The sequence below is a fragment of the Periplaneta americana genome, chromosome 9 (assembly GCF_040183065.1).
Source record: "Periplaneta americana isolate PAMFEO1 chromosome 9, P.americana_PAMFEO1_priV1, whole genome shotgun sequence".
Classification (NCBI taxonomy): Eukaryota; Metazoa; Arthropoda; class Insecta; order Blattodea; family Blattidae; genus Periplaneta; species Periplaneta americana.
Genome location: NC_091125.1, coordinates 118,381,567 through 118,395,075, shown reverse-complemented (window position 1 = coordinate 118,395,075; position 13,509 = coordinate 118,381,567). Strand labels below are relative to the sequence as shown.

Here is a 13,509-nt window from a genome sequence, read left to right as displayed (position 1 = left end):
AATATATAGCTAACATATTTTAAACATGCGAATGTTTAAAAAATTCAATAATATTTAGCAGATCATAAACCAAAATACAAATTATATCCACGGACCATACCCACCTTTGTTGAAGCCTAAAACTTTCTCACGAATTACGGAGTAAAACGAGATTTTACGAGACTCCCTAGCAACAAGCAGACGACGGAGTTCCCTAGCAACCATTAGTAAACATATATATAAATAATATTTTGGGGTTATTTCATTTTGTACTAAATAATGCCCGAGAATTCTATTAATAAAGATACTCCACTGAAAATATTTGGTGAACGGAAACATAGGGATTATGTTCATAATAATGAAAAGCAGAAATATTTTGAATCGTATAATTGGAACAATAGTCAAAGACATGAAGATGTGCGAGCATCCTCCGAAAATGTCCAAGAAATTGTAAGTAATTTGTTAGCAATGAAGATAATAAGTGATGACACTTCTGCCTTATTGAAAAAAGAAACAATGTCACCTCAAAACCCAGCATTAATAATGGATCTAAGACATGAAATGGTAAGTGAAAGTAACATTATGGATATTAATATAGGCTATTTTAGATTAGTATTTTTGTGCCTGATTTTGATACTAATGTACAAAAATAAGCACCTACTGTATGAGTAAATGATAAGCACAGTAAGGCAATTTCATAGCACTTCTATTCAAATAGTTTTCACCAAAAAATTGGTCTATAATGAAATACTAATTTAGGCCTAGGTAATTGTTCTGTACTGTACAGGTACATCACAATTTCGTAAGAAATAGAACTAGACCTATTTAAATCGATTTTACCAAAAATTTGGACCACGGTAAAACCAATTTTGGTAATTATTCAGCACATCACAGCCACTTAGTAAAAAAAAAATGAGTGTGGGAGTAAAAGACAAGTACAGTGCGTATACTAATTGGCTCCGCAAAGAAGCAAACGGCAGTATTCGACCTGGCAGTGATGTAAAGTTGGTACTGCGAAGCGCCTGGTTTGAACGTAGGAATATTACATTTTCTCGCTCACTCCCTCCACCATTCAATGCGGGCCAAGATCATTGGTTCACTACCTGCACTGATACCAACACAACTCCTCGAGTCCCCAAGTTCTGCTTGCCACTTCTCCTGTGGAGCAAATTAGTATACGCACTGTATTTTCCCTGGACCAAAAATACAATATGGCATTGCTACGAAGTGGCAGTGATGTACTGGACATTTCATTAAATTCTTACTGTGGCCTAAATTTGTGGTAGGTTTAAGTATGTATATATTTCTGTGGTTTACTGAAGCTGTTCCCTTTAGTTTTCTAGGTTACTAAATGATTTTAACAAGTGCTACGAAATGACGTTATTGCGCTTATCATTTACCCAACTATTGTTTTGAAGTTCGACGTAGGCCTGCCTACAATGAGAATGCTGCAAGATTCAAGTGACATGTTATCCACATAACTTATTAGTAATTTAATGCTGTATAATTTTTGTTTCATTTGGTTCGTATTTTTGGTCCAGGGAAAATACTATTCTAAGAAAAGACAAGTGTTTTCGTAAAATACGAGTATTGGTATTTTCCTTGAACAAAAATACAAACATTCGCTCGTTTGACTATGGTGGACGCTTCTTGCATCCCTGACTGTGAATAAAGGGACTTCTCTTGCACACCTGGCGATAGAAATAAGAACTAAAGAACAAACAAAATGAGATCAACAAATATATCACTCAGTACCATGTATTCAAACTCTTTCCATGAAATTATTGATGGAGTTGAAATCGAACTGCCTCGATGGGAAGTGAAAGGACTTCTTTTTGGCGCTAGGGGAACTTCTTTTAAGTTAACCAAAACCATTCTCCTTTCTCTTAAATTTTCTAATGAGGACATTAACAAAATTTATCTAATGGTATTGAGAGATTCATTATCCATTTTACAAGATCACTTGTATAATACTATGTAATTTTTTTTTTACTTCATTTCATTACTCTTCAATGTATTTTCATCTCATGTTTCTCCGAAATCAAATTGTACTTTATTTTTAAATTTATCATTGTTCCGTATTCTCTTCGCAATCATATTGTATTTTTTAATTTAACCTCTGCTTTGTATTCTGGATCCTAGTGGTCAGCTGTAGATTTCGGCCAGATGTCCGAAATTGTGGAATGTGTGTTGATGTCAGATAGGATGCCATTACGAAATTTGCTGTTGTACGATAATGAAGTCTTGGGAATCACTCGTCTGTTAAATTAACTTAAAATTAATAGCTATCTAAATTAACCTGGTGCCAGCCAGATTGTTCAGTTGGTAGAGAATCTAGCTGCAGATTGGAAAATTCTGGATTCAATCCTATATGGTAGAGGGATTTATCTTCTTATCTAAAATTCCAGAACAACCCTGGTGTTCACTCAACCTCCTGTCAAACTGAGACCTACCAAGCCTTTCTGGAAGTAAAAGTGGTCAGAGTGTGGTTCCGACCATACCACTTTATCCTAGTGCCAAGGTCTACTTCCATGCACCTTCAAATTAACCTGTATTTATATTTATATTGTGAAGTGTTTAGCATTGCATAACATTCAGCAATATAACATATTGTTGGGATAACATCATGACCTGACACAATACACTTTCAACCAAAGATTCGTTCAACAACTTTGAGAGATTACATACTTACAGGCAGAAATTTTGAAATTAATTTTGTCTGTCTGACTTTATCGCTATTGTTGCTACAAACTTACTAAAATAATGTCGAGACATTACCTTAAACAGATCGCTGCCTTCTGAAAGTAGTTTTTAATTTAATGACGCTTTTAAACTAAAAAAGTTGTTCAAAATCGAAGATGTGGTGTTTGTGGAGTTATAATGAGAGTGAATAAGAACATGGATGTACTAGGGAAAAACCTATCAGTACCCCATAACTGTTTATCCGCCACAAAACTCACACAGTACAGTATCCAAAAGTTCGAAATCTGATTCTTTTAGTGATGAGCCATCACCTACTTCCTTATAAATCTCACTATTCTGTACTTGCTGGTACAGCAATCACTCCAAACATTTGCTTGTGCAACAAAAGAATTTCTGTACCAGTAACTTACGTCTTCGAATTGCTTGACAGAAAGCAATTACAAGAAATTACTTTTTTATCATACCTGTATCACATTCATTTAGTTAATATTAATGTTGGTTTTAAAGATTTTCTTTTGTACTGAAGAATAAAGATACTATCATCGTCATTAAACTTTCTTCAGTCTGCATTACTCCCAAATAGACCATTTTATATCCAATTACATCGCATTGTTTATAGTTAGTTTGTTAGAAATCTACTACAAAATTCTTTGCAGCTTTCATTTAGGCCTATTTATCCTTTCTCAAATAAGATGATCTACTTTGCAGAACAGTGATGCCTACTGGAAAACATACCAGTAGGCCACTCAAAGCATAAAACTTACCAATAGCTGTATCCATTGTAAGAGTAAGTTAAATTATTGCTTTTAGTTTCTGCAGGCACAGGGTAAGTTCCCTATAACTTCTCATGGGTGCGCTTCCGAACAGGGACAGCGGCATTTCCCCTAAGGTTAGAGCTCAGTTTAGGTGTGTGTATTAATCGAAAAAAAATGTCATATAAACATGCGTCCTATTTTCAATATTTTCTAGCCCCTCATTTTCGATTAATACACACACACCTAAACTGAGCTCTAACCTTAGGGGAAATGCCGCTGTCCCTGTTCGGAAGTGCGCCCCTTCTCATATTTTCAAAATACAAAACAAGGGCTACTGCATGCTGTGCCGAATCACATTCTGTGCAGAGCTGTGTAGTGTTGTGTTTCACTATTTTGAGTTTAAATAATTATTGAGAATGCTGAAAATTCTAGTTTTGTCTAATATTGTGTCAAACAAAGCAATACTAATACTATTCTGTCTTCAATGTTAGGTAAAAACCAGAAAACGGCCGAAACTCCCTTACACAAATACAGATGTCGTTAGAGAAGCAAAGAGGTAATCACACGTAATGAATAGTAAAATTGGTGAAACATACTGCAAAGTTGCTGTGTAATTTCTTAAGGTATCTCGTTTCTTCCAGACTTTTATTACAAGAAGAACTGGAGAAAGCAGCGACAGAAAAGGAACTCATCAGTATTGATAAGGAAATAGATGATTGCAAGAAACACCTGGAGTACAGTAGAAGAAAACTCTCAAATGAAATTCGAGGCATTCACTTTTGTGCAAATAGGAGAGATAGATTTAACAGAGATAAAAAGACTCCTGTAACCAACACGAATAATTTATTCAGTTCACCAAATAGTATCCTACCAAGTGATTTGTTTTCAACTCTAGAAGTTAAGAATAAGTTTCAATTTGCATTTCAGTGTTGTAGACCAGTTGCAGATTTATGCAACAAACACTACACATTCAGTAATAAAGAAACAGAAAAAAACATTGAGATACAGGTACCAATTACTGATAATAACATAACATCACGTGAAAATAAACCAATTACAGCAGAAGAAAACACTGTGGTACCAATTACTGACAGTGGCATATTATCAAATGAAAATAAACCAGACACAATAGAAAAAAACATTGAGGTACCGTTTACTGATAATGGCATTACATCAAGTGAAAATAAACTGAACACAACAGAAAGCTTTGTGAAATTACAAGGAAATAACAGATTAATATATAACAAGCAAGTCTTGGTGCAATCTGCATATTCAAACTGGAGAAAGTTTACTCATGAGAGAAAGTTGAGTAAACAAACATCAGAAAGAGAATATGGTGAACAGTATGCATTGATATATGAAAATAAAAATGTCTTGAGGAAATACTGGAATGCTTGGTTACATGTAGTAAGAGATAGAAAAAAGATTCTATCTGTAACTCATGATAAATTCGTGAGAGAAGAGAAAATTGATACATTTTTAAAAACGTTACAAGAACAAAAACAATCACTAGTTGCTTCTCAAACAGCAGCCAAAATGAAAAATGTGCATAGTTTAAAGAGAATTGGCAAACTCTCTCAATCTTCCAACCATATATCTCAACCAGCAATTAAAAAATGTGATAAACTTGTCATAAAAAATAACACATTTCAAACCAAATCACTTCCAATTGACCTGAACACTGAGTACAAACACAGGATTAAGGTTCAAGAAAATATTATTGCAGAACAAAAACATAAATTAGAGGAACAAAGCAAATTGATTAAAGAACTTCAATTAGCGCATCTGAAACTGCAAACACAAAAGTCAACAGTACAAGTGCAGGAGGAAATACATCAAACTCTATCCAGTTGCGACCTAAGCTTGAAGCCAAAAGCAAAGCAAGTGAAGATGAGACTGTTCACTGGAGAAGTGCAAGAGAAGAAACCCATAATAATGAGTTTAAAAACAGTACCAACTATACTCACCAGAATGGAAGAACGAGCTCAGGAGAGAGAAAAGAGGTGGAAGTTGATCAAAGAGAAGAAACAAAAATTGATCGAAGAGAAAGAGAGAATAGCAAAACAAGAAGAAGAAGAGAAAAGGAAAAAGGAAGATTATGAGAAGCGATGTAAGATAGATGAAGTAAGAGAAAAAAGAAGGCTGGAAAAAGAGATGGAAATTCAGAAAGAAAGAGAAAAAGAGAGAATGCATAATTTGATGATTAAGGCATCGCAGCATTATAAAATCTTACTAAAAAGAAGAGTAATTTGTGCATTTCAGCAAATTATCATGTTGAAAAGGGAGCCGACAGAAATGGCTGAAAACCACCACAAAAAACAATTGCTCCTCCACCACTTCAAGATCTGGAGGGAGCACGTGGTGATGACCACAAGCTTCCATCTACATAGGTCCAATACACTATACAAAAAGACTTTGCTGAGTAGGGCCTTCAGAGGACTATGGCAGGTAATTAAATTACAAACCATGTATTTATTAACATCTCTATAGCCGTCATCACCATCATCATCATCATCATCATCTACCTTGAAGGACTGATTTCCATTGCCCATTCATTTCTAATTCTTCCGAGAATTCTAAGCAACATTTACGTTATATGAGTTTTTAGGCTTTTGGGTAGTCCGCTGTGTCCTGGAACTTAACATTTCCAACGTTTCGGAACTACATACAGATTCCATCATTAGGGTAAGACCAGAGAGATTGCCTACTCTGTTGGGCTCATTACGCCAGGCTAATCTTGACGAGTGAGCTGGGTGTGACAAGCCCAACAGAATAGGCGACCTCTCTGGTCTTACCCTGATGATGGAACCTGTATGTAGTTCTGAAACATTGGAAATGTCAACAGACGACAAGGTGGATTACCCAAAAGTCTAATTCCAAACATTTAAGTTAACATTTACAAATAATGAGACTTCTTAATCAAATTAGTCAATTTAGTGTAACACAGGATCAAACACAAAAGAAGTCTAAATTCGCATAAAGAGGCTTATTTATATTATCCATATTATTATTATTATTATTATTATTATTATTATCTATTATTATTATTATTATTATTATTATTATTATTATTATTATATCGTCATCATTATCATCATCATCATGCTTGTAGCCGAGAATGAAGATGATCTACAAAAACTCTTACATCAGTTTATACAATATAGGTCGAAAATGTAATACGGAAATATTAAGTAAAAACGTAAACAATGACAATATGCTAGACACCTTGCCAATTAAAATTAGAAATTAATTGGAAAAATATACGAGTACGAACACATTACGACTACCAAATAAACTCAGGCTTGTAAAAGCTACAAGATTATCAAACTTTTTAAAAATGGTAATATGAGGAAGATCTGAAGGCACCAGTTTATAAAATAGATATATCAGTAGATAGGCCTATATCAGTACCAGGCTCTGTTGCAGTGTTACTATAGCGTTGTTGCCTCTACTAAAAAATCATCCCTCGTAAATACGAAATGAAATAATGCGACAACGAATGTAGGTTCAATAAGATATCATCGACAAAATGAAATTAAAGTTCCGAAATAGTATGGACATGTATAAAGAATGGAAGATGAACAGTGGCTGAAGAGTATAATGAACTGATCAACTGTGATTAGGAGAAAAGAGGAAGACTGGAATCTGAAAAATGTTAAATGTTATGTTGTATTTAACGACGGTCGCAACTGCAGAGATTATATCAGCGTCGCCAGATGTGCCGGAATTTTGTCCCACAGTTCTTTTACATGCTAGTAAATCTACTGACATGAAGGAATTTGAATATAGGCGATCAATACAGCATATAATGCATTTAAGTGGTCTTATTTACACAAGAGGTGATCGTTTTTAATTGGTTATTTTACGATGCTTTATCAACTCCTATGGTTATCTAGCATCTGAGTGAGATGAAGGTGATAATGCCAGCAAAATGAGTGTCTGGGGTCCAGTGTCAAAAGTTACTCAGATTTTACTCTTAATGGGTTGAGGGAAAACCTCGGGGAAAAAACCTCAACCAGGTAACTTGTCCCAACCAGGATTTGAATCTGGACCCACTCGTTCCACGGTCAGACATGCTAACCATTACTCCACAGTGCTGGACCAGGAGATCGTCTTATTATGGAGATTGACTATCAATAATGGGTAAATCACTGGAAACACTGTTGAAGAAAACAAATACAAAATAAAATTAGGCTTAACAAAAATGATAAAAATATTGTCAACTGAAGTTAATATAGTTCTATAAAACAGTAAAATTTACTCAGAAACCAAAATGTACAAAAGTAAGTAAAAGAGGTATTTCACTAGAATCAATGTACTGAAGTACATTTATGTAACAATATAATTTACTGGTCTTGTCATCTTGATCTACACTACAAACTATTGAGATTTTTACGAGAGTTTTATGAAATAAGCACCAGACTCATTACTAAATAAAGGAGCTGCTATTCGAGACACTCACTCGGTATTATATACAGGTTTCATTTTTCTTAGTCAAATTCATATCGAGAAGTTGTTCATGAAATATAAATTTGTGCATAACACAGAACATTTTCACTGTCATTGCAGATTTACAGTGACCACAGAGCTGAAGTGCAGGTAGCCAGTGATTTCTACGACTTGCGCCTTCAAGAACGTGTTTTCACTCACTGGGTCCGTGCGGTATGCATGGAGCGTGTAGAAACATTGCACAAACAGAAGAAAGCAGCAACCCACTACAACAGGTATAGTCAGGATTGTATTCACATCCATATAAAATATCATGTATTCCAAACTTAGAATATAGTGTTAACATTTTTACAGTGGTCATTTCTACGAGCTGTTTATTGTCAAAGCAGCTGAGTTGGGAAAAACTTTGCTTTGCTTTTCAACTGAAGTTCCTTTCCGATATATGACTTTTTATTGTCTTTAACTTCTTGAAATTGTTGATTCTTATGATAACATTAATGACTTTATGGCGGAACAAAGTATTAGCTTTCATTTTATTTAGTACATCACTGTGACTAATTCCGTGGCTAACAAGAAAGACAGGCTTCGGCACGAATCGAAATCACGTGGTTATCTTGGTCTAGTCATGGCCATCTTAACGATTGTGTAATATAAATACAGTCCCGCACCGTGGTGTCGCGGTCTAAGGCATCCCGCCTAGGACTCACGTTACAGAATGCGTGCTGGTTTGAGTCCTCATGGGGGAAGAAATTTTCTCATGAAATTTCGGCCAGTGTATGGGACCGGTGCCCACCCAGCATCGTGATGCACTTGGGGAGCTATGATAGGTTGCGAAATCCGCTTGCAAATACCAGCTATAACGGCTGGGAGGATCATCGTGCTAACCACACGATACCTCCATTCTGGTTGGATGATCGTCCACCTCTGCTTCGGCATGTGAGCGCGAGGGCCAGCAGCCGGCTGGTCGGTCTAGGCCCTTCACGGGCTGTAGCGCCACGGATTATTATTATTATTATTATTATTATTATTATTATTATTATTATTATATAAATACATGTTCAAAGTTCTAAAAAACAAAGAAATTGCTATTTTAAACTTATGTTAAACGTGCATTTATATATAAACTTGTTCCATGTTGGCCATGTTATGACTAAGAATATGACGTCGTGCTGTAGCCTGTCTTTCTCGTTAGCCATGGACTAATCCCCTACACATGAAGTGTTTCCAGTGACTCACCCATTGCTGATAGTCAGTCTCCATAAGAACGATCTCCTGGTCCAGCACTGTGGAGTAATGGTTAGCATGTCTGACCGTGGAATGAGTGTGACATTACAATTAGGAAGATGTTTATTCACCACTGCAGCCTTTGTATTCTTATTGGATAAATCTTGTCAGGCATGATAGATATTTATATATTCTTTTTTCTCCAAAACCAACAAAGAAAATACCGGTACATTTTATAAATAATCTTAACTTTCAACTAGCTCGCCATACAGAAAAAGAGAGCTTTGTAGAATTTATAATGAGAAAATGTGTCATTTCAGATTACACAGTTCAGTTAAAAGATGCCCTTTAACCTACATGAACCCAAGTTGTCATGACAAAATAACAAAACGTTTATGCTTAAATGATCATCTGTCAAGTAGGAAACTTCTAGAACACACCTGGAAGTGTTGGCAGAACCTATCCAAAGTGCTGCACATGGAGCGAGAGAGAGAACAGCGCAAGCAGATTTGGAGGATGAAAGTTGAGGAAGTGTTGCCAGACTTCAAACCTGCACGTGCAGTAGATTGGTAGTCTGATTGAATGATGCCTTTTCGAGAGGATAGCTCAGATGAGCGTTAGTATATTACTTCTGTCTCTGTTATGTATTGTGCCTCTAATTTTATATTTTAAAGTTAAAGTAATTAATTTGTGATTATGTAATATCAATGTAACTTTTGTAAACATGTTACTGTATTTGTATTTATATTTATAACCTATTTGTTGCATTAGTCTGTTGTAGTGTAAATTAAGTAATTTCCATTTCATTCCAAATATGTAAAAAAAAAATATGTCAAAAGTAAAAGGAATAAAATCCTTAATTTTGTATACAAATAGCTTCAATTACCATCATTATAGACTGTCATTATTTCTACTAACATCGTTTGTTATTTAATACAACTATATTTCAATATCTTCGAAATTTTACTACTCGGAATTTTTGATATCATGTACCACTATATTTCTCCTGGATGACTAACAATCTCTAGCATCCAGTTGTGCACCCGACAAAAGAAGAAAGGTTATGAAACAATGAAGTCTTGATAATTATTTCAAGAAGATGATCCAGTCATTTCAGAACCCCAGCCATCCACTTAAAAATGATATAATTTATTCTTGGACTTCTATTTCTCAAGATCATCTCCAGTTTGCTTCCTGTCTTGGCTTGTGCATAATAACTAGAGAAAAGATGTCTATACACTATCGAATTATAAAAGATATATGCATTCATACACTATCAATTATTTCTTTCTCACACTACAATGTTTTCTTTATTTTCTATTGGCACAGTGCACAAATCGTCATGTGAATGCAAGAACTAGGTAACTTGATTTTTCATATTTTGTGACATTGCTTATTTACTTATTTATTGCACTAAGGAATACGTCTCGTTTTCATTTACCTATTTGTTATATTGGAAAATAGATGTCGCTGGTATCGTTCAATCAGTTACCAAGTTCTTGCATTACATTTTGTGCGATTTTTGCTATGCTATAAAAGAGGTAACTAAAAAACGCAAATTTCGAGTTACCTAGTTCTTGCATTCACACGACGAAATAATGTTCTTCTGTCAAATTTGTGCGTTTGTCTGTTAATGCAGAAATTACAGTCCCTTTTTACAGGATGTTACTTACTTACAAATGGCTTTTAAGGAACCCGAAGGTTCATTGCCGCCCTCACATAAGCCTGCCAGCGGTCCCTATCCTGTGCAAGATTAATCCAGTCTCTATCATCATACCCCACCTCCCTCAAATCCATTTTAATATTATCCTCCCATCTACGTCTCGGCCTCCCTAAAGGTCTTTTTCCCTCCGGTCTCCTAACTAACACTCTATATGCATTTCTGGATTCGCTAATACGTGCTAATGTTCCTAATTATGTCAGGTGAAGAATACAATGCGTGCAGTTCTGTGTTGTGTAACTTTCTCCATTCTCCTGTAACTTCATCCCGCTTAGCCCCAAATATTTTCCTAAGCACCTTATTCTCAAACACCCTTAACCTATGTTCCTCTCTCAGAGTGAGAGTCCAAGTTTCACAACCGTACAGGATGTTATTGACGCAAAATTTAATAAAGATACATTTTGTAACAATATGAGATCAAGTTCATGATTGTTAGTATTTTCACCACATATAATTTTATTTACTACACAAAGAACTTCTTTTCTTTAGTCCACTGCACTATAAGTCCACTTCTTGCACCTCGAACTGGAGCCATAACAGCACTTCACACATTGAGAGTTAATATCATACACTATTCTGAAAATTTACTGTTTAATCCGTAACTATTGACGGGAATCAAATTGACTTCAAATTCATTTGTTAATTTTCTTCTTCCATTTCTCTTTCCTCTACCTGCACCACCTTCTCAGTACCATTAGACTAAACCTTCGTCAGTTCACAGGAGCAATTCCAGGTCTTATGTTCATAACTGAATTGTTACAAAACTTAATGGCATGCTGTATAGAATCAACTTGATGATTTCGAACTTTGCACTAAAATACTGATAGACATAAAAAAAACTTAAAAAAATTAAATTCTAGGTAATATTAAACCAAAAACAAGCATTATGTATGACTTAGTCCCTGCCCAAAAAAAAGACCAAAACATGCAAAATATGTTGTTGTTTTCTAATGCCAGGCGTTTGACAAAGTCATTTGACCTCTTGCACTCCAATATTTTTCAAAGATATTATCATGACCAGCCACTGAAGCATAGATTTTGAGGTGTTTCGAATCCATTTCTTGGTTTGAATTGCACAATGGACAGTTAGGAGACTGATATATTCCAATTCTATGCAGGTGTTTGGCCAAACAATCATGGCCTGTTGCCAATCTACATGCAGCTACAGACGATTTTCGTGGTAAATCGGGAATTAACTGTGGATTTGATGCAGAGAGTTCCATTTTTTCCCATGGGATTGTGTTATCAAATTTTATTTGTTGAAGTCTAAGTATGTAGATTTAATAAATCTTTTCACAGAGTAATACGTAGATTTAGTAACAGGTCTGTAAGTAGCAGTGCTGCCCTTCTTTGCTAAAGCATCCGCATTCTCGTTTCCCAAAAATATACCGGTACTGATATTTGGATTTAGAAAGTCTTGAAATGAGTACATACTAAGTGAGTAATTTAGCATGCTTCTATAAAAACGTGCATTACATGAATATCCTGCCTCTAATAATATTTCAACTTGTGGATCTGTCTTTTGAATTATTGTACATAGAATGGCTACATCTGTCAATGTAAGTCTTTTTTTGGTTATGAGCTTTCTATTTCTGTAAGCGTTCATGGTATTCTGTAATGTTCTGTCCTAGTAAAAATAATTTAAAAGCCAGGTAGGACCATCAGGATCAGTGTGTACAAGAATACTAGATCATTTTCACACCCTATCATTCAACTATAAAAACCATTAAGATTATAGGATACCTCATTAAATGACAACATTTCTGTGCACAGGTGAATTTTCATAACGAAATATTATTTTATTACTTATCCGGAACAGTTTTCTTTCCCAATACTGTTGGTTACATGGCAATAAAGTAATGTATTCAGAATTTCTCTATGAACCATTATTTAATTTAGAAATCTTCTCACTATTCGTGAGCTTCCACAAGGGACAAAGAGTACTTAGCCATATAAATGTTTACAAGTTCAGTGAACCATTAATTTTGTTTTGACAATGAAACTCCTACAAGTACATAGCTGCAAATACATTTTGTGATTGGTGGAAATATACCTAGTTTTAGAGAGGCAAGTGTTACAAAAAAAGTAAAGAATGTTAATGAACTTGGTTTCATTTCGAATATAGGTGATGCTTCAGGAGAGCAATTGATCCTTTCAATGCAGCTAAAGTTACAGTCGGAATAATAGATGTAGGTATTCCAAGCCTCTTAAACACATCTTTCATGAAGAGAGTAGCGGTACCTCTTGCTCCAACCAGAAGTCAATGTTATATCAAATTTAAATAGGAAAGATGGTATAAGAAGTTATTACAAAATAAAAATAACTATTTAATGAGAAATACGAAAGTATTTACATCTAAATCGTACAATTTATTAATAATGTCAAGATATTTTTATTACTGTGGGCAATATGATAATTATTACTTTATTTAAATGCACAGTAAATGATTCAATTTACATATGGCTTCTGAATAATACAATAAACTAAAAATAGAATATTATTATTTTTAATTTATTTTTACTAATGGTGGGTACTTGACTGTTCACTATTCACACATATGAGGCCAGTTTGTAGATCAATTTACTGACAGATATTGCCCTGGGGTGCACCAGAGGAGGCTGGTCTATGCTATACCTATGATGATGATGATGATTTTTTGAGATGCCACAGGGGAATCAG

General features: G+C 34.9%; 1 protein-coding gene across 2 annotated transcripts; it reads left to right on the top strand.

Moving 5' to 3' along the window:
* Nucleotides 1-90: 90 nt before the first annotated feature.
* Nucleotides 91-9,970, top strand: LOC138706429 (coiled-coil domain-containing protein 191). 2 transcript variants are annotated; one of them, XM_069835729.1, is made up of 5 exons: nt 91-543; nt 3,929-3,993; nt 4,079-5,885; nt 8,007-8,161; nt 9,533-9,970. In XM_069835729.1, exons 1-5 carry the CDS (start codon nt 259-261, stop codon nt 9,681-9,683), a joined length of 2,463 nt encoding a protein of 820 aa, XP_069691830.1. In that variant the 5' UTR covers nt 91-258; the 3' UTR covers nt 9,684-9,970. The 2 variants fall into 2 exon arrangements, with proteins under 2 accessions (XP_069691830.1, XP_069691831.1); XM_069835730.1 differs by lacking the exons at nt 3,929-3,993; nt 4,079-5,885.
* The last annotated feature ends 3,539 nt before the right edge of the window (nt 9,971-13,509 follow it).